We start from the raw sequence: 22,909 nt of genomic DNA, 5'->3' as shown, positions 1-22,909 counted from the left end.
TTCTTGTGTGTCTGCCGCTGGTAAGACGCACAGGAAAAGTGATCTGGCCCAGGGGAAAGACAGTTTCCCCTGCGAACCCGGCCAATGGGTAATCTACTACTTGCAACCGATCTTTGTCCTCCTGGTCGAACTGGTTGAAGCATTGTTCGTAGATTATGTCAGAAGTACTGCCCGGGTCGATGAATAGACGTTCGGTGCAGTAGTGTGCCAGTTGGCCTGTAATAACGACGGCGCGCCTGTCGCGCGGTCCGCCTCGGACTTTTGGAAAGACGACTTGCTCGTCTTTCCAGTCATTGTCCGGCCTTCTCGCCGCTTTGCGCGGCCTACCTTTGCCTCCGTTGATCATGTGGGTGGAAGCCACGTACATGGTTCTCTTTCCGGAGGAGGTACCTTCGCCATTAGGGGTGATGCGCTTGGTGGGTTTTGCCCACCTGGCAAAAGGTGTTGCAGTTTCCCCTCTTTTAAGGCCCGCTCAATCTCCAGCCGGAGACTGATGCAGTTGTTGGTGGTGTGGCCCGAGTCCTTGTGATACTCACAGTAGAGTGTGAGGTCCTGATTTTTCTTGGACTTCATCGGTTGGGCCGGTCGCAAGAATTGCGGGTCCGCAAGAAGGACCTCGCTTGGCGACATGTTGATTTCGGTCCAGTTACGGTCCCGAGAATCTTTCTTTGGTGCCCGGTTGTCCCGTTGAGGGCTGCGTTTCCTCGGGTCAAACGGGTTGGTCCGCGGGACGTATGGTTTGGAACTATCGCTATTCCCTACGTCCCGGTTGCGTTTATTGTTACGCTTGGACCCGTGGTTGGAAGTTTCGGCCTGGGGTTCTGCCTTTGTCACATGCGGTTCGAGAGACCGCTGTGTCTGGGCATATGTCTTGACTGCGGTCATGACATCTTCCCATTTTTTAGGCAGGCCTTCTTTGCCGGAGATGGTCATAACCATCTGCCTATCTTTCACGGCCCTGATGAAATGGTTCCATGCCATTTGATCTGCCACGTCGCCCATTTCCAGGCACTCCTTATTGTATCGGAAAACGAATGCTTCTAGGGATTCGTTGTCTCTGCGCCAGATATTCATGACGTCCAACGAGTCACGCGTGTGACGTCGTTGTTGGCTGAAATGGGCGAGAAACTTGGTATGAAAGTCCTCGAATGAGTCCAGTGATGCCACTGGTAAAGAATCGAACCAAGCCCTGGCCAGACCCGTAAGGGTCTGGGGGAAAAAATTGCACCAAGTGGGTTCGTCCCACTGGCCGTTGCACCCTGTGCCTATGAAAATGTTCATGTGGTCATCCGGGTCGGATGAACCACTATATTTCCCAACGTTGAATGGGAATTTTGTTGTGGTGACATGGGCGTGGGCTATGCGCGGGGCGAATTTGGAGTGTTCGGCCGCAGCTTTCGGCCTATAGGGCTGGTTCTCAGGGCGTTTTGCAGCCCTGAGGTATGTACTGCGGGGGTGAGTGGGAGGAACATAGTTGCGTCCTCCCGGTCTGCTGCAGGTGTCATGTGAATCCCCACAATATGTACGGTCGTCCGGGTCGATACGACCATACCCTTCGGTGTATGGTTGTGGGCCCAACCGGCTCTGAATTCCAGAGCCATGTCGGGATGCAGACCGTCGTCTGTCCTCAACATAAGGACCTAGGCGGGTATGCACTGGTCCCCTGGTGTGGGACTCGTATGCGGAATCATCCTCGTTGATTGTGTGGATCGAACAATAAGATGATCCGCGGTCCTCACGTCTGCTTCTCGAAGCTGGACGTGAACGTGCCCTCCCTTCGTATTGTAAAATACGATCAGCAGGGGTGTGCGGTGCTGGGGTTGGCCCATCTTGTATGTGCGCTTCCGCACAAGCGCGGTTGTATGTTGCGGCCAGCAGGGTGGCCTGTTGGTCATACCAGATGTGGGGGTCCATGTTCGGGGGGATCACAGATGCGTACTGTGATAAGTCGTGCCCGAACGTTAGGGATGGACCCCTTTGCGTTGATGTGCCGATATGGCTCGGATTCGGTTCCGGTGGGGTACTCCCCACATTTCCTGTGTTAGTGGGGAGTGGATTATCCCCTGTAGTATTGTTTTGGTGATCAGTCATGATTTTGAGAGAGGACAAAGGATGATCGAAAAAGTGCTAAGAGTAGCGGTGAGCGCCAATGATGAAACAATGGTTAACCGGGCAGGGTTAACTCACTGGTCTCGTCAAGAAGGGTTAATCCCTTCCTCTCGAGGATCGCTGCCTGGATCACCGGTGGGTTGATCTCCTGCACAAGGAAACAAACCGTGACTCGTAACAAGGAGGATGGGGTGGGGGGTGCTCCTTGTTACCACTCTCCGGCGTGAGAATCAGTAGTTTGCTTGGGAAGCAAAGTAAGATAGTAGTAGTATTGAGAGAGTTGTCAAGAGATACCTCAAACCTGGTTTGGGGTTGGTATTTATAGCCGAGGAGTGAAGGAGGAGGTGGATGGATAGACTGACGGCATGCTGCACCTTTGCAGGTGTGTCAGACATGTCGGCCGTTGAGACGACGCCACGTCAGTCTGTCGCTTCCGTAGATCTGACAGGTGACTGCCATTGGTTCCACTTGCACTGTGGTGTCAGTCCCACTTGTTGAGCGTATAGGATGCGGTGCTAGCCGCATCGCTGTCTGCGGTAACATCTGATGTTATCGCGTCTCTTACTAGTGATCAAGAAATACGCGAGATGCGGTGCTGGCCGCATCGTCGCCTGTGGTGACTGTTGCTGTTATCCAGCTTCCTTGTATTGATAGAAGTGCTCACTGGACGCGGTGCGAGGCCACATCGCTGTGAATACTTCCGTTTTCATACACCAGATGTGATGCTATGTCGCATCACTCTACCGTTCTCATGTTCCATGTAAGTCCTCATTCGTTACTAGATAGATTGGATTCACCCCTTGTGTCGATGCGTTCTCGCATGGGCACAAGTAGGTTGTTAACTGGTGGGGGTTTTGATAAGGGTAATGGTCACTCGCGGTCGATGCTGACGCGAGATCTGGGACCATACCCCTTCAGGCGGCCAAAACCTGTAAAAAGTGTAAAATAGAAACAAGAATTTCTAACAACAAGTGATTTATGTGACATAAAACGTAGACAAAGTCGAATTTATATTGACACGTATTAGAAAGTCAAGGGGTAAAAAAACTTGAGGGACCAAATGTGACCACCAAACAACATGCTAATTATCAAGCAAACGATGACCAAATCTGGAAAAAAAAAAACGAAAACAAAAACTAATGAAAAAACAAAGTTCATTTAACCTTTGTGGCATGTTATAAAAATCAAAGTTTCTAGAAAAATAAAAAAATCATAAATTTACTATGAAAAAGAAGAAAGAAATGAAAAAAAATAAAAAGAAAGGAAAAAAGACACAAAAGACAAAACTACTATTCCTTAAACATATATATATATATATATATAGGTCGGTTAACGTACAATATTGTTTAATATACGGGCGTATGCTGTGAAACTATGCACATTGTGAAACTCAAAACCCTATTCACGCATGTGAAAAACATAATCACACATGTTGATATAACCTCGGAACACTACTTCGCAAACTCGGAACCTACTTCATAAACTCGGAATCTCTTTGGCAAACTCGGAACCTTCATTCAACATGCGTAATTTCCATTGCGTACGCTCGTATGTTAAGCAATATTGTATTTTACACTTTCGCTGTATATATAGGTTAACGTACAAATGCGCTTATCGTACATTACGTATGCTACAATCTCAGCCGTCCGATCATCTTCCCGCATTGAATTCGCATGTTGTTTTTTTTGTAACAATTTCGCATGTTGGTTTTTTAACATGCAATTTCATCAAAAATTACACATGCGAAATTGTTACGAAAAACAACATGCTATTTCATCAAAATTATCACATGCGAAATTGGTACAAAAAACAACATGCGAATTCATCAAAAATTATCACATGCGAAATTGTTATAAAAAAAAGCAACATGCTATTTCACCAAAATTATCACATGCGAAATTGGTACAAAAAAACAACATGTGAATTCATCAAAAATTATCACATGCGAAATTGTTATAAAAAAAACAACATGCGATTTTAAAATGCGGTAAGATGATCTGACGGCAGAGATTGAAGCGTACGTAATGTACGATAAGCAATATTGTACAGTACTCTTTACCTATATATGTATATATATATATATATATATGTGTGTGTGTGTGTGTGTATATGTAGATATATAGGGTTGGGATTTAGAGAAAACGGTGGAAAGTGTGAGAACGCTTATGGATCGTCCGATCAAAACAATCTATGGACTAGATTGGCGCGGTGGCGTTTTCGTAAATAACACCAATTTTATTACGTGGACGCGCTTCATTAAGGGTAAAATGGTCTTTTGACTACTCCAAACAAAACGTCATCTCATGAAAAATAAAATGCCAAACAAAAATCACACACCATTCTAACTAAAAACGCCATTAGATATAAAACGTCAAACTTAATTGTAATAAAATCCCGTCTAAAACAACCGCCAAAAAAATCCTATATATATAACAACTCAGACCTTCAATTAAAAACACACACAAAACCCCAAACGCCATATTTTATATATACCATTCGTCTGATAAACGCTAGAAAACTCAAACATCAAATATCTTCTAACCCAAAACGTTTATTAGAAATTCAGTTTGGTTGTATGTAAGCTTTCGCTCAATGTAATGGACAAAATCATGAAGTAAAGATGTTGTCCATTTCATTGAGTAAAATCTTATTGACTTATCCTCAACTTCCATCCAATTTATAACGCCAAAACATACAAAAACATTACTGAGGTTTGTTGTCAATAAAGTTTAGCTGTATGGGGTGGACAACATTGTCAGTTATCTTTCTTAACTGAGGATTAACAATGTTGTCCATCACCATACAGCAACACTTTATTGATTTTAGCATGATCAAATTTACAGTTTTAATATGGTTTATTTAGGGGAAATGTAACTAGAAACAGTAACTACAAATCAGTAATACTAAAGATAGGGGAAATTTATTATATTAGAATCTAAAATGCCAAACTTGAAAGATAGGACATGTTACAGACTTCAGAGATAAAGCTTGTCAAAAACAATAATTACAAACACTAACTGAAAAGACGAATACTTTATTATAATAATGCACCGCCTAACTTAGGCTCCAAAAAGACATCCTAGAAAATGATATGTCTCAGCAACTTCCATTTGATCAAACCGAAAAAACAAACGCCAATACTACTAAATACCACTCATTGTAAAACGCCAAAAAAATAAAAAAAAATCAAAGATGGCTAATATGCTTTCTTGGATATTTAGTATAGTTATTCGTGAAGTTTCACTGAATGAATTGTTAGCAGAGGTGAGTAACTCAATAAGATTTTGCTCCATGAGATGGACAAAAATTCAAGAAAAAGATACTGTTGCCAGTCATATGGCATTTTGTATTTTTTGTTCATGAAGAAGGCTTGGATGAGGAGAAGAGATCAATGACACTGAAGAGTGAGATGATTATAAAGATGAAGATCAAGATGAAGAAAAAGCGAAAAACCCACCCACACGTCATAGATCTATGTCTCCAAACATCCACAAAAAAGGCATGATGGTAATTTGATTATTAATTTAATTTTGGAATATTATATATCCTAAACTAACTATGCTGATATTTATGGAAACGTATATCTTTTTGATAATTTCAAATCATTACGATTTCAAATGGGCAGTTACTTTAAATTATGAAGTTCAAATCATTAACAGTTTCTTCACGTTGTGTTTTATCAGTTACTGGGTTCATCACAATGTGTTTTAGCAGTTACTGGTTTCAGTTACTGTTTCATCACAATGTTTTTATCAATTACTGGTTGATATGATTTTTGGCATTCTTGATGTTGTGTTTTATCAGTTGTTAGTTCACGTTGTGTTTTATCAGTTACTGGTTTCATCACAATGTATTTTATCAGTTACTGGTTTCAGTTACTGTTTCATCACAATGTGTTCTATCATTTAGTGGTTGATGTGATTTGGGCATTCTTGATATTGTGTTTTATCAGTTACTGGTTTCATCACAATGTGTCTTAGCAGTTACTAGTTTCAGTTACAATTTCATCACAATGTGCTTTATCAGTTACTGGTTGATATGATTTTTGGCATTCTTGATGTTGTGTTTTATCAATTACCGGTTTCATCACAATGTGTTATACCAGTTATGATTCATGAATGGCATGTTCTTTTGTATTTTATCTACTGTTTCATCACAATGTATTTATCAGTTACTGGTTTATGTGATTTTGGCATTCTTGATGTTGTGTTTTATCTGTTACTGGTTTCATCATAATGTGTTTTATCAGTTACTGGTTTCATCACAATGTGTTTTATCAGTTACTGGTTGATATGATTTTGGCATCCTTGATGTTATGTTTTATCAGTTACCGGTTCACCTTGTGTTTTATCAGTTGGCATTCTTGATGTTGTGTTTTAGCAGTCAGTCACTAGTTCGTCACATTGTGTTTTATCGCTAAAACACACTACTATGAACACATCTAGATCTGATTTATCGTTATTTTTTGCGTGATTTGGTGTTTTCAAATGTGAGGGATTAGAGAGAGAGAAAAAAAATTGTGACATTTTTTGAGGTGGTTTTATGATTGGTAGTTATTTCCTAATTCAAAACAACTTAAGTGACACATTTACCCCCAATCAATTAAATTAGTCTATTTTAAAGACACGTATATTACCAAAATGCCACCAAAATGATCTCAACCATTAAACACACTCATCTAATAGCCCAGATCGCTTCCTACACTTTCTAGGAAAAACACACTTTCCGTAGGATCCCCACTATATATATATATATATATATATATATATATATATATATATATATATATATATATATATGGTAGGGTTGTAGAGTGAACACTAGGTTGAGAGTGAACTGTGTGAACTAATATGGGCCATTGGAATACATCATCTAGAGATTTTTAAACAATGGCAAGATTTTAATTATAATTTTATAACTTCCCTTTAAAATAATTGACAAAAGAGTGTTTGCGTCTTTTGTAAATTGCATTTATTAAATAATATAATCAAAATCCCTAAAATCTCGGTAGTTTCTGTATATACAAGATACACAGCTGTTAGTTTATACACATGTATACAGTCTCGCTAGTATTAGGTTATACAAGATACACAGATTTTAGTTTATACACGTGTGTACAGTCTCGCTAACTATCAGTTTATACAAGATACGCAGTTGTTATTTTATATACATGTGTACAGTCTCGCTAACTATAAGTTTATACAATATATACAGCTGTTAGTTTATACACATGTGTACACACTTTTATACATTTGTGTATTATATTTAGAAATGGTTACATATGTGTATATTAACAACATACATGCACACGAGTAGACTCACATAAAAATTATAAAATTAATGAAAACGAAACAAGTGACATGTATGCAAAAATAAATAACTTCGTCACATATTCAAAAACATGTTAATACCCAAAAATAATTACAATTTCAATCTCAGATAATTTTTTCAACATTTATTAAAAATTATAAAAAGTTAAAAACAATATGTTATGATATATATATATGGGTAATAAAAGAAAAACAAAATCTATGGATAAAGAAATGAGTGCTACGAATATTTGGAAATTAAATAATTTGTAAACAGAATATTTCAAAAAAAAAACATTTGAAAAAAAAATAATAGTTGTCTTTATCATCGTCTTGAGTGATAAGAATACCTGTAATATTCATTAAATAACTTCAACATATGAGTCGAAAATGTAGAATGATAATGTCGTAATCCATGATGGTCTACTGAATTTAAAGCTCGTTAATCTCTTATAATTAAAATAACGAAGAAATAATTAAAAATGAGAGAGACAGAGAGAGTTAAGAGATAAGAAAATTAAGCGATTTTAATTAAACATACTTGGCTAATGTCAATCTTGCCCTTTTAATCTAAAAAATGATCAAGGTCCAAGATTAATTCATTCTCAAGTAGTTGTTAACTCTTGAACATAATCCTATATATATATATATATATATATATATATACATATATATAGGGTAGGGTTCCAACGTGAACAACCTCCCAAGAGTGAATCGCGTGAACAAATATGGACCCTTGATTTCCTTTTTAGTTGCTAAGGGTATGATAGTAATTATATAAAAAATTAGATTTAAATCATTATTTTAATAATTGAATTAAGTTACACCTTTCCTAATTTAAGTTCATTATCCACATTATGTTTATTTATTAATAAGATAATTATCAAAACAAACAACAAATCACCAGATTTCAATTTTAATTTTTATTTCAGATTTCATCACCAGAATTCAAATTTTGATTTTTAAGATCCACGTAACCTTCATATTTCAACGGTATACACATGTGTACTTGGATATAAATAGAACAGTACACATGTGTACTCAGCATCGTACATATGTGTACAGTAATTCACAGGTGTACATCAACATTCAATACAAAAAAAATTCTGAGATGTCACAAAAACAGACGATATACACATGTGTACATCGCATTAAAAAGAGGGCAAAATCAGAATACACATGTGTACATCGTATTTAAACAAATAATTATTTTAATAATTGAATTAAGTTACATCTTTCATAATCCTTGATTTGATTTGTGAGAGATTTATGCAATCAATTTTAGAGGATAATTGATTACTTGATTTGTGAGAGATTTATGCAATCAATTTAAGATTGAAATTACACATATACCCTTTCTGTATTTAATTAAATGGAAAAAATTAACCAAATAATTACCATCATGCTACTCACTCTAATATCACGATCATAAAAATCAAGGGCCCAGATCAGTTCACGCAGTTCACTCTTGGGATTTTGTTCACGTTTGAACCTAAACCTATATATATATATATATATATATATATATATATATATATATATATATATATATAGGATCAAGATCAAAGTGAAACCCCTCCGAATTGTGAGAACTTAGAGAACTCAACATTCCCAAGCGAGTAGTATTTTTCGGCCCTAGAGAACTCAACACCCCTAGATTAAAATGCTTAGAAGGACTGTCGTAAAAAAATTAAAAAGAAAATCGAAGTGGTATTTTTCGGCCCCTTACAACAACTCTGTAAAAAGCTGATGACATAAGCATGATGTAACAACCCTCGTCAAAACCACTATTTATTATATTATTTTATTCAATAGGAAAACCTAATTAAGACACCCAAGTAATTCTGCACAAACCCTGAAAGTTTCAAAACAATCGGAATCAGGATCAGGACCCCTAAAACTCAAGGGGGGTAAAACCTAGTTGACGATTATCTACTTAAAACGTTGTTGAAATTTAATTGGACCAAATTTTTGACTCATCAGGGCTAGTCCCGTGGGGGGCAAGCCAAAGAATTATAGGTGTCCCTTACGGACCGTAAGGGCTCAGGCTTACGGTCCGTAAGCAGGAGCAATTTCGTGTATAAATAGCAGGCTTCGGGACTTGCTTCTGGGCACTTAAACGACGAACAAAGTCGGAAATTAGACGGAGTTATGCTATGTTTACCACAATTAACACACACACACACCTCGAAACGCTGCCGCAATCAGGGTAATAACTCGATCGCTATTACGATTCAACGTCCGATCGATTGTAACTATCCAACGATTGTCCGGGTGCTGCTCAAATTGAGCTTATACTTTGTTATTCATCGTGATTTCGACTTGAATATTTGAGTGCTGTTCGAATTCGGACTATGCTCTGTTATTCGTTGCGAATCCGATTGGATTGTTAAGTATTGCACTTGTTAATCATTGTGAGGGTTTAATCTCGTGAATTGTCGTAACTGCTGTATTAGTTACAACCCCGTTTGTGTGAATTGTTATTAGGTTAATCAAGGCAATTCAGTAGGCCAGACTCTGCTCAAATTAAATCTGCAATATATCAAGACTTACCTATAGACTAAACTTTGCCCGTAGAAATCTGCAATGTGAGTTCATTTCTCTTTTCTCACCGTTTGTGAGTCCATACTCTTTTATCACATTTTTATCACCTTTTTGTGATACAATTATATTACAAATGCTTTCTAAAAATCCTAAATGGTTACCAGTTATACTTACAGTGATTAAATTATTATATTTTATAATAGCTGCTGGTATGGGAAGTTTTATACATTATTTGATCCTCTTTACGATTAACCAAAAAGTTAGCTAATAATAGCATGACCACAATTATAACTAGTATTATCTTAACATTAATTTGTTAATAAATTTAATGTATGTTTAAGAATAAATCTAAATGGTGGATACCATAATAAAGTCAAGTATAATGTATTCTATTTGTAGTCAGGTTACTATATCATGATATTACAATTAGTAAATTGACATATTGGATAAGTTATAATAGTTGACATAAAATGTCATTATTCTGGATTACATGATTTTGTGCCATAAATAATATATTTGACAAAGTAATGTCATAGGACATCATCATGTCCAGCGTCACTAGTTGAAAGAATGATCAACAGTGATATGACCAAAGACACTAGTTGAGAGAATGATCAACAGTGTTATAATTAGAATCACTAGTTGAAAGAATGATCAACAGTGATATAACCAGAGTCACTAGTTGAAAGAATGATCAACAGTGATATGACCCCGTCACAGGAATCGCCTAATGACAGATAAATTGAATAATAGTAAAGTATAGTTATTTGATAAATTCATTATTGGACGAAAGTAAGCCAATGAGTGATATTATTGCTGTTATATTGGAATTGCCATCATGTGACAAAATACTGATTTAGTGGGGTAAATACAAATAAATATAAAAACCTTAATACTGTAAGGTATAACAATATATTTTATAAAAATGGAATGATCTCACTCAGTATTTTCCACTGACAAAACCTTTTTCAAACATGTTTCAGGTAATTACCATAGATTGGAATAAAGGCTAGATACGGCACTGAAAGGCATCAAGAAGTGGTTTATTTTAATCAAATTAAGAAATATTGTTTTATAAAATAAAATTTATCTTTATTAAAGCTACCTTTGTAAAACAGGGGTTTATCCCATTTAAATCAAATCCGGTGTTTTGTAAACTCTGATATTTTTCCTAACTCACGGTCCTGATGAAAATTCCGCTGCAATGTTTTTCAAAAATAACCACCGGTACCACTGGACTGCTCACGGCACCGATTCCGGCCAGGATGGGGTCGGGGGTCGTGACAGAAGGTGGTATCAGAGCTAAGCCACTACTTTGAGCCTATAAGTGTTGTGATAATAATACTTAAACTTAATTAAAAGAGTTAGGAGATTGCTATTAACTGGTAGCACATCTGATAACATTCAAAGTTGAACATAAGAAGAGATGCCTTAGTATAAGCTAAGCCACTTGTTTAAGCTATTTAGGTATTCTTCTAATACCTAAACAATAAAGTTAGGAAATTAATACAAATTAACATATGTGTTATACATGAACTAGTGGGGAGCCCGCGCGTTGCAGCGGGAACAAAAAAGTTAGTCAATATTTTCATAACCGGAGGGGAGATTTAACCAGTTTCGAAGGTTTACTTAAATCGTCTTCTTACATATGTCAAATAAATAATAATTTGGATAAAAAGTATGAGGTATGTACGAAAACCATTATTGCATCTCAATAAACACACACAATAATACGAAAGTAACAGTTGTAAACATAACAGTTTAAAAATAAAAATCTAGGCGTCAAGCAGTTGCATGGTATTTTAAATGTATGGTATAGATACCTACAACATCTTCCATTTTGTTCCTTGTGCCATCCATAAGAACTTCCTAATTTCTGTACAAGGGAATAATGAACAAGTGAGTGAAAGTGACGAAAGTGTGTGAACTATTAAATATGTTATAAAAATTGATTTGAAATGTAATTTCTTGAACCACAAAATGCATTAAAAATCCTTACGTTTTGATTGTGAATGAGTTCATCCATCAAGTAACACCTCCCGATAGACAACATTTGAGGTGTATACCCCAGGTTGTTTGAAATCTTTGGCAGGGTGTACTAACACTTTTGTATTTTTCCGTGATATTCCTCTTGATAACGCCACATAAAGTTGACCATGCGAAAATACAGAATCTGGGAGAAAAACACCAACATTGGGAATTGTTTGGCCCTGAGCTTTGTTTATTGTCATGGCAAAGCTGAGGCGAATTGGAAACTGTTTTCTTTTCAGCTTGAACGGGAACATGTCGTCCTCAGAAAGACATAGAGGTATTCTTGGCAAAAACACTCTCTTCCCCGTATGTTGTCCAACAACTATCTCTGCATCAATAACATTGCGTTGGAAACCTCTACATATCAATCTTGTGCCATTACATAGACCATGGGACGGATCGATATTCCTTAACAATATTATGGGGCAACCGATTTTTAAACGAAGTTTATGAGGCGGCAAACCACTAACAGTTAGTGAGTTTAAGAACTCAGTTGGATAGTAGTTATGGTGGTCGTCTTCAGCTTCATCAAAACTGTAGTAAACCTTTTCCTCCCCTTGAAACATGTCAATCATTTTATCATTAATCTCGTCGACACTGTCATTTTTAGTGGTCAGTATCGCTCTTGAGATTATATAATCAGAAGAATGTACATTGTTTTGAAGTGACGGGAAAACAGCATTAATCAATTCTGTTATAGAGTTTTGTCTGTCAGTGCATGGAATTGTCATATTGTCGGGTATGCGGATATAGCTTCCTTCTATCGATTGTTCAGTTCCATCACCTACTCTTAAGAGAAAACCACAATACCAAGGATCATTTAGCGCTCTCATGTTTATTGTCAACCGCATCTTTTTCGTAATAGACCAAAGAGGTGACATTCGTAGGCTAGAGTCTACAATCTGTGCTCTAGTTCCCCGTTTAATAACCGGCAACACCTGTCTAAAATCACCTCCCATTACCATTATCTTGCCACCAAATGGCAGAGTAACGCCTATAATGTCTTGCAATGTTCGATCAACTGCTTCTATTGCTTGTCGTTTTGCCATTGATGCCTCATCCCATATGATTAATTTGGATGACCTTATTAGTTCAGCTGTACCACTTTGTTTTTTTATGTTGCACACTGAGTTATTATCAACACAAATGGGAATCTTGAATCTCGAGTGAGCCGTTCTTCCTCCTGGCATATTATTAGCTGCAGCCCCTGATGAAGCGGTCGCTAGAGCAATAAGACCACGCGAACGAACTTGAGCTAGCAAAGCTTTGTACAAAAATGTCTTTCCCGTTCCACCTGGACCGTCTATAAAGAAAACACCTGGACGGTCATTATCCACATGTGTCATGATCTCATCAAAAATTAATTTTTGGTCTGAATTAAGCTCATCTTTGGCACACAAGTCTTCAGCTTCCACAACAATCCCGTACTCTTCTTGTACCTCACGGTGAATACCATATTGTAAGTCTTCTTCTGTGAGGTTCGGAAGATCAAAATCAGTGAGATTTTTACCCATTGACTGTAGGATGGCCCTAATGTCAGTAAGAACCATATTCTGAACGCGTTCCACACTTTGACAATATAATTGATGATCTTCAGACATTGCATTAAAGTGCTCATTCCACAATTTACGAATATCCCCAGGCTCGCAGAAAATCATTATGGTTGCGAATAACCTTCTAAGAGCATTGGGAAACTGAAATAGAGAAGCTTCTGTGAGACATTGTGACAAACTATCATCGTTCTCTATTAGGCCTATCTCAAGCGCTGCTTTTCGAAATGTCGCGTATGTAACCCCATTAACCGTGCAAAGATCTTCAAAAGAAGTAGGTCCTTTGACATTTGACAAAAGTAGGCGTAAGTAGTACCGTTCTCCTTCAGCTGGATTAGCAGAAACAATACGACCTCTCTGTGGCTTAAGTATACGAGGCGTCCAAGTGCGTGTGGCTCCATTCCATGTGTAGTGTTTCGGGAAATCTTTATACAAATATTTCGGTTTTGTTTCATCCGCTTTATTTTTAAGGAAAAATGCTGTTAGCATGGTTCTCTTATCTCTTTCCCTATCAACAATGTTAGACATTATATCATCCTCTCTAAATCTAACCATATGCTTATTCGGGAGATGAAGTTGTAAGGCTAAAACAGCAGGGTGGATTTGAGAAAGAGGGAAAGAAAAAATACGCCACATTGCCTCTGGGGGAGATACGTAGCGTGCATCCTGGAATCTCTTTATCTCATTGATAACAACATTGGGTTAATCTGGATCGATATGAATAACCTGTTTGTCATGTCCTTTGTAGACATACTTGAAAAGGTATTTCACAGATTTTATACTTGAGCAAACCTCAACATTCATATGGCAGTTGAACATCATTAAAAGCCTTGGGTTATAAGGGACAACCCACCTGTTATCAATAGTATTTCCTCTTATGTCCACCGTTACTCCATTGTTTCTCCTTCGATATAATGGATATGCATCTTCTCCTTGTGTTGTCTGCTCATTGAATTGTCTTGGATAATGAAAACGACAAACTTTTGGATCACCCTGCATGCAAGGACTATCTTTTCGTAGATTTCCGCACGGACCATGAATCATGTGTTTTACAACAACCTCATGCAGTTGCGGATGGGTAACTATGTTAGGGATTTCAGCACATACGACCTTATCATAATGGTCTGGATTATTTATCTTGTGATCCGAGTCCATGATAAGAAGGAAATGTGCATGCGGTAAACCGCGCTTCTGAAACTCGATGACATATACATATGCCTTAACCTTTCCAAGTAAGTGTTTCTTGAAGAGTTGTTCCTTAAGATCCTCTAATTTTGCACGAAATATTCGCGAAACAAGCTCTGGACGATCTTGTGCGGTTTGACCAGGTTTCAAATTACCGCATATCTCAGGCCATTGAGGATTACACGTCATAGTTAGGAATACATCAGGTTTGCCATCATCTTGAACTAAAGTCATAGCATCTAGAAACCGGCGTCGCATGTCGCGAGGCCCTCCAATGAAAGACGCAGGCAACACAATCCGTTGTCCGACTCTGTTTGGATGAACCTCACCAGAATGGACGCAATCCACAATACCTTGGTATAATTCCGCTCTTATCTTACTTTGGTTTCGTTCACAAAATTGCAAACGTGATGTCTCAAGCTTTATGTAAACATCTACAACAAATTGTTGTAGCAATCTACCACCAAGCAAAAGCACGTCCTCGATAGAGCGAATCTGAAATTTATAACAATAGTACTCTCGCATAGCAACGGTTGTCCTACGTCCTCGTGGGTTAGCCTCTGAATAAAATAAAAATAAATAATTACATTACATTATACTATAGATGTGCTTAGCCTCTCGAAAACATAGGTAAAATCTTTGTACCTTCATTATCTCCGTCGATGTTGTTGGGATCATTATGAGTTTCATTGATTGATACTCCTTCACGTGGTATATTAGGATGCCAACCCGACTCACCGTTAGGAAAAAATAAAGGATAAGATAATGGATCATAACATCCAAAGTATGGCTGAATAGTTTGACTATATTCAGACCTACCATACACTACGATACTTCTTTTGTAGGCAGTTATATTGTCATTCCCTTCGACCCAAATACCAGCAACCTATATAAATATGTAGTATAAATAAGTATCATCTATACTATATTAATGTTATTTGGGAAAAAAATAATGTTAATTAAACCTCAGATGTGGTTGGTCGGTTGTACACCCTTTGGTCAAGTTCAACGGAAGCGTTAAGAGTGACTCTATAGTTGTCTAGAGGACCTAGCTCTGCAAGACTTCGAAATGTCTTGACATAAGGATTTGTAGAAAGAACACGTGTCAACACCTCAGTAATATTTCGATCAAGATTTGGCCATCGGAGTCTATGATCTAATTCAGTATCAGGGTCATAAAAATACAACTGTAAGTACCTAGGTGTTCCATCCCTAGGGACCAATTGGTCGATTCTGTGATATATTCCTTTGTGTGCACGAAACGTATATACACCATCTCTCATATTGGCCATCGTATCATCCAATGTGACACCCATTGAGGTGAAAGAAAAATTGGTGTTATAAGCACGTATGTTTTGCCGAAACATTTTTCCAATATCATCTTGCGACGTGAAAAGCTGATACAATTCATTTGGAATTGTAGAATTTGCTAACACCGTTTTCCCACTCATACAACAAAAGGTGGGAAATTCAAATGCAAATCGTTTTGCTCCAGAATGAGGACATGAACTTTGTTCCTCTAAGACACGATGCTCTCTAGGCATCCCACCATAAACAAAACTATACGGATCCTCTTCTATGTTTTGAACTCGGATGTATGGTTGATTAGTTACGCCACAAAATTGAGGTAGTAGTGTAGACTGTTGAATTCGGGAAGGTGTTAATGAATCGATTTGAGAGACATCATCCGAACAAAGTTTTGATACTTTGTTACTGTCTTTGCGTTTAAGATAATATCGTCTATTATACTCTTTTCGTTTTTCAGAAGATGTACATGTAGTTGAGGTAGATACATCATTACGATCTTTTAGTTGTCCTGTAGTCATTGTAAATTGAATACCTAAGAAACTCGTTGTATTTAGTAACAACATAAAAGATGTAAGGTTTAATAAAGAAAACAACTTTAATAAAAAAGAACCTTGTGTTTTTTTAGTGACTTCGTCCATCACAGGGAGAGGTGTGGGAGCTCGAACTCGGGAAGGTATAAATGAAGCAGTTTGAGAGACATCATCAACAAAAACGTTTGAAACTTTCTTATTAGCTTTGCGTGAAGCGTAATATCGTCTATTATACTCTTTTCGTTTTTCAGCCGATGTGGATGCAGTTGAGGTAGATACATCTTTAGGATATTTTGGGTGTCCGGTAGTCATCGTAAATTAATTAATACCTTGTATATTGAATAACAACATTCACGATATCATTAGGCATTATCAGGTTTGGCTAACATTTTAAATTAACATATCAAAGTGACTAAAATCTTTCGATTATAAATACGATAATATGGACTGAAAAAAAATTGGTCAACATTACTTTTTAATGGATTGTATGGAAATAATCTAGAGCAAAAGTTAAGTTTAGTAGATGTAAAATGTAAAATTTTTTCATTGAATAATTAAACTCAACATTATCATATTTACAACTTTTACACTTAACTTATTCAACACTTTTAACAAATGTGTTGAATAAGTGGTTTGCCAGTTATTGAAACAACACATATGGATAGCATCAAGAGGGGTGCACCAATCTCTAGCTGACCTAATGGTCATGGTCCGAACCATGTCTCTAGCTCAACCCTTGAAGTCAAGGTTCTACATATTCATATGTTTCGTTCATAGGTGGGGTTTTTTTCTATTTTCCAATTAAATTTTGTTTATTATTTGCTTTGCTAAATATTAATTAGTTATTATTAGTATTTGTTTGGATATGAAATGAGCAAGAGAAAATTCCTGTAGGATCGTATGCTGACCCAAACGAGTCGTTCAGAGGCTTTCTCCTTGGTTTCAGGTGCGGAATTACAAGAAACTAAGGTAGAAATAGCAGGCAATTCACTTTAACTACTTGTTTTAGTGATATCAAACGTTTACAGCTCAAATCTCGCACCGGCAGAGCTTCGGCACGATTTCTACGCAATTATTACAAATGAGATCGCCTTTAGGGTATTTATAGGGATCTGGGACCGCTTATTGGACAGGCCCAATAAGCGGCCCATGACATTGGAACGGCCCAAAACATTGACACAAAAGCGGCCCACATTGATGACACATGAGCGACCCAACATGTAACACTCGAGCGGACTACACATGACCGTTCGAGCAACCCATAACCCTAATTTGACATATGAGCGATCCATTATCCTAAGATCTATACATTTACACATTTTCTCTTATTACGTGCCCAGATCTAACGTTCTAAGACAGTGACTCGATACAAGACGTAATCAGCAGATGAAGTGCACCAACAGACTCCCCCTCAGATGTTGATGGAGTCGACTATCGAGTCACACCATGCTGTCTTCAGTTCTTCAGTCTTGATCAGTCTTTGGGCTTCTCTCTCTTTATCATTCTATCATTCTAAGACACGAACGAAGATGTAATCGACAGACAACTGCACCAACAGACTCCCCCTTGAATGTTGACGGAATCTTTAGTGAGAGTCTTCAAACAATCACAACTCTTCAATCTTGTTCGGCCTTCTTCAGGAACTCAGCCTGGAATAATAGCTTCTTCAGGAATTCCTTCCTGGAATCACATGCCTGGAATAATTCTCTGGCTCTAACTTTCATCAGACTCCCCCTATCATAATGCTGGGATCTCTGTCTGGAAATCGTTATCACCATTGAAATCAACTCCTGGCTTTCTCTGTTTAAGCTCTCCTCTGGTTCTGATGTGCCTCCTGGCTATTCGTAGCAACAGGATCAGAAACCTGCAAAACTCAACCATACTATTACAAACTAATACAATTTGCAATTCAACTTAATGAATCAGCAAATCATATAAGAAAAATTATGAAGATCAAACTGTAGGTTACCATTCAACTTATTCATCAAGTTAATGAACCAAATTTGCATTTCAAATCTTCACAATTTTACACTCTCTCTCAAACCACAAGTTCAACATGTTTAGCACTTGAAATGTCAAATATCAGTTCTTCACACTCTGTTGTCGAAAATCTTTTTGTAGTTTTCAAATATCAAACAAAAATACAATATTTTTGGATTTTTGAATTTAAAGAAATACAGAGATGAACACTATTTTTGAGAGATTGTGCAAGAGGATCATATCGGTTTTTGAGACATATCACCAACACCGTTGATCTTGATTAATCAGCCAATGTTAAAAACAAATTTACTTCTGATTGTCAGTATTGTTGTCCACTTAAACCTCTACACAAATTTTCAATTGATTCAAGATACGCATTTAATGTATTAGCACTTAAACTTATTTGAGTGTCCCACCTCTTGAATATACTCCCGTATCCAGATCCCAATATTCTGATTTACAGGTAAGTATACTACAAATGATATCTGTACATAAATTAGAGGAAAAATGCGAGAACTGAGGGATCTCAGGTCAGAACTTCCGTTCAGCAGAGAGATATCAGCTTCGACTTAGCAGTGGGTCCCCTTTAGAGGATCTTTTCAGCTACAACAACTGATCATCAATTTTATTGTCTAATCAGCTGAGGGCTTTATGCTATGTTTCAAGCATATGAAGAAAATATTAGCCAGGGACTAGGTCAGAACTACCGTTCAGCAGAAGTCCCGGAATAATACCCCAGACATCATTTGAGTACAAGAACCTAGTATTTCAGAATAAGAAACCTTTCAAACGAGATTTCAGGGGTTACCTATATATCCAAGTAGTGTTCCCCACAAAATAAGTAAGTTTGATTTTAGGTTTATATCTCGAATACAATTTACTAACTGTGCGAAGTCTACTGACACATCATTAGTAAGACTTGTTTAAAACATTTTTGAATTTACAAATCTCTAGCATGCTGTGAAAGTCCACCAATGTACTATCATCTCCTCTTTTTGCAACAAAACTCATTTTCAATGTTTCAATTTTTTTAAATTTTTCAAAAATTTTTACTACTCCCCCTAAAATCAAAATATGTTTCAATTTTGATTTTCTGAGAAAAAAAATTTAAAACAAATTATACAAGAAACTTGACAACATAATGTGAATTACCTCAATTCACCATTCTCGTGCAAAAACAATCAGAACTCCCCCTCACAACAAACTATTTTCCCATTGTGATTTCAAAACACTTAAATTTGTTTCAATCAAAATGGTTTTTCCGGAAAAAATTAGTTTGTGTTCAAACCATTTGTAGGTTCGGGGTTATCTCTTCATCTTGTTTTCTTCGAACATATAAAAGATTTATCATTTCCAGTTTGATCATAAACCATCAGTAGAAAATCAAGTATAAATTAATGTCCCTGATTTACCACATGTAAATCGAAAAATCACCAAAGTGAAATTTCTCAAGAAATGTGCCGATTCATGATCCACGATACCATCTTGGGATCTCCGGCAAGTCAGGTTTTTCTATTTAAACAATTTCACCCAAGCCTGACTGTCCTTGGGTGATTTTGAATTCTTGCTCAACAATGGTGGAAAGTTTTTCTCATCCATTGTTAAACTAGAATTCTCAACTTTTACCTCAACCAATGGCTCCTCTGGTTTTACCATTCCAGAATCATTGCCTACAGGTGGCTTGTCCGACTTTGATCTGTCAGATTCATCGCCGACCTTTTCCTTCTTCTTCTCCTCTTTTGTCCTCAGATTTGTATCTGATGAATTCTTTTTGCTCAACTTTGCAGATGAAAGAGTAGATTCATCAGAACTATTAATCTGTTTGTCCCGTGAACCCGAGGACAAAATCTTCTCGAGATATTCTCTCGCTTTCTTCCTCTTCTTCCTCAGTCGGTCTTTCTGCCCCTGTGAAAGTTTAACTTTCTTTTCCTGACTTGACTGTACTGGAACTTTAGGTTTCAGAACCTTTTGCTCCTGGGGCTTGACTTTGACTGGAATCTTTGCCGATTTCTGAGAATTAGCCCTCAATCTTTCACTTGATTTCCTTGGGCAATCTCTGGCAATGTGACCTTTGATGTTGCAATTAAAGCACCTCCTGGTCTCATAACTCCAATACTGGCAGTTAACAGCAATGTGTCCATGATATCCACAACTATAACACATTCTGTTATCGTACCTATCACCTTTTTTAGTCCAAACACTCAGATCAAAGCATTGTTTGGCTTGGTGATACTCCTTTCTCAACTTTGCTGGATTTGACTTTGAAGCACAGTGATCTGTCCTGTACCCAACAATTTTTGAATTTTCATGTTTTAAATTTTTTGATTTTTGATTTCGATTGGATGATTGAACTGATGAACTTTTTACTTCATTTTTAAATTTTTGTTTCTGTTTTACAATCTTCTTCACAGGTTTCTGCTTAGAGCATTCTCCCTTTTCAGTCGAGTGTAAAACAGTTTTCTGAAATTTTCTTGTTAATTTTGAAATTGTTTTCTTTTTCTTAATTTCAGCATCAGACTCTGTCTCGGACTCATCTGCTGAATAAAATTTCTCATTTTCATCATCAGTTTTCTCATCACAATCTTCAACTTTGACTTCGTCAAAGTTTGTAACATTTTCACTTATAGGCATAGAATTGATTGGTTTTGGACAGGGAAAATTTAAACTGTCAGATTTAGTCACAAAACCTATCAATTTCTTCTCAAGTTCATCAATTTTGTTCCTCGAATTCTCAGCTTCACTTTCAAGCTGAGATATTCTCTCAAAATGAGACTTGATTGTTTTTTCATTATCATTCTTCAAATTTTCAAGAACAGATTTTTCATTCATCAAAACTTTTATCTGTTCCTGAAATTTTGATTCATTCGCTTTCAGGTTTTTGTTTTCCAACTTGATCCAGAAATCTTCATCTTCTGATGATTTCTGTTTGCTTTCAAGCTCTTTTTCCAACTTTTTGATTTTCACTTGAGCGTACTCACCTTCTTTTTCAAGTTTGATAATTTTCTGAAGATGGGAATTTATCATTTTCTGTTTTTCAATGTTGTTTTTACTAAACACATTTCTCCCATCTTCAAGAATTTTCAGTTGATTTTGAAATTCTTTTTCACTTTTTGATTTTTCAATTTCAAAATTCTTAATTTTCTCTCCAAAAACCTTTTCTTTTTCTTTCAATTTCTTGTTTTCAAAAGTCAAACTGTTCAAACCATCCAACAGTTTGTCATTTTCAGCTTTCAGTTTCTCACAAATACTCTGAACCATAAGAATCTGTTTTTCATCAATTTGCTTTTCATCTTTCAGCTTCTTGACTTCGGATGTCAAACTTTCCACATTCTTCAATAGTTTGTCATAGTCAATCTTGAAGCTGTCACACTTAAAGCATACTGTTGCATTCTTCACAGATTCTTTAGCTTTTGAAGTTTCTTCTTCTTTTTCCCTGAATGTACCTGCACAAAATATTTTAATACAATCAAGAGGATTTCCATTATTATCAATATAACAACCTCTTTTAATGTCGTATTTCATCACATATTTTGCTCCAAGACATACACATATTCTTTTATCTATTTCACCAATCACATTCAAACTTAGATTCTCTAGGTTTCCTTTTATTTTGTCAATCAATTCTCTTTTATTTTTATCATTCTCATAACTATGTGTTTTGAGTTTTTTAAAAAACTCCGATGAATTCAATTTTGATATCCCAGAGAAACCAGAATTCGATTTTATATTCGTCAAAATATCATCCCATTCTGTAGGTAATGCATCTGCAATCTTTGATACTTTTTCTCCATCTGTCAACCTTATCTCATATTTTTCCAATTTGCCCAATAAATAGTTAAATCTGCTTTCCATCTCCTCCAAAGTCTCATTCTTTTTGCACAAAAAATTTTCAAGCCGCATAATCCATATCCGTTTATCATCTTGTTGTTCATAACTACTATACCAACCATATCCATCATTTAATCTTTCAAGATGATAGTTCTCCTGTTCATCAAACACCATCGCCATGTTTCGCAAAAACCCGATACGTATTTGTTGACAAATAAGCGAACCAGGTGTGACAGGAAAAGCGAATCAAACAACAATTTTGCCAAATAAGCGGTCCAGATAAGCGATTCAGAATCGGTCCGGATAAGCGGTCCAGAACTAGTCCAAATAAGCGATTCAGACTTGGTCCGAATAAGCGGTTCCTGATCGTTCGAATAAGCGATCCTCAACCGTCCGGATGAGCGGTTCCCAACCGTTCGAATGAGCGGTTCCCAACCGTTCGAATGAGCGGTTCAAGGGTAGTCCGACCGAATAAGCGGTTCACGATCCGTCCGGATAAGCGGTTCAAGAGCAATTCACGAGCGGTCCACAATTT

General features: G+C 36.9%; 2 protein-coding genes across 2 annotated transcripts; both read right to left on the bottom strand.

Annotated features, from left to right (window-relative positions):
* Window positions 1-11,980: 11,980 nt before the first annotated feature.
* On the bottom strand, window positions 11,981-14,179 carry LOC110920056 (ATP-dependent DNA helicase PIF1-like). Its single transcript, XM_022164296.1, has one exon. It carries the CDS (start codon window positions 14,177-14,179, stop codon window positions 11,981-11,983), a length of 2,199 nt encoding a protein of 732 aa, XP_022019988.1.
* A 66-nt stretch (window positions 14,180-14,245) lies between these two features.
* On the bottom strand, window positions 14,246-22,554 carry LOC110920057. Its single transcript, XM_035985672.1, has 4 exons — window positions 22,047-22,554; window positions 15,694-16,544; window positions 15,374-15,614; window positions 14,246-15,288 (listed from the first exon to the last, which is right to left on the bottom strand). Exons 1-4 carry the CDS (start codon window positions 22,552-22,554, stop codon window positions 14,246-14,248), a joined length of 2,643 nt encoding a protein of 880 aa, XP_035841565.1.
* Between the last annotated feature and the right edge of the window lie 355 nt (window positions 22,555-22,909).

Source organism: Helianthus annuus, chromosome 16, assembly GCF_002127325.2.
Source record: "Helianthus annuus cultivar XRQ/B chromosome 16, HanXRQr2.0-SUNRISE, whole genome shotgun sequence".
NCBI lineage: Eukaryota > Viridiplantae > Streptophyta > Magnoliopsida > Asterales > Asteraceae > Helianthus > Helianthus annuus.
Note: the sequence above shows the minus strand (reverse complement) of the source record. Positions and strands in the feature narration are given on the sequence as shown.

Excerpts from the sequence above, each read along its gene's own strand:
- LOC110920056 (XM_022164296.1), bottom strand. The coding sequence starts at position 14,179 with ATGTGGCGTATTTTTTCTTTCCCTCTTTCTCAAATCCACCCTGCTGTT.
- LOC110920057 (XM_035985672.1), bottom strand. The coding sequence starts at position 22,554 with ATGGCGATGGTGTTTGATGAACAGGAGAACTATCATCTTGAAAGATTA. Across the intron at positions 15,615-15,693 it reads ACCGACCAACCACATCTGAG|GTTGCTGGTATTTGGGTCGA; the intron begins GTTTAATTAACA and ends ATATTTATATAG. Across the intron at positions 15,289-15,373 it reads CATCGACGGAGATAATGAAG|AGGCTAACCCACGAGGACGT; the intron begins GTACAAAGATTT and ends TATTTTATTCAG.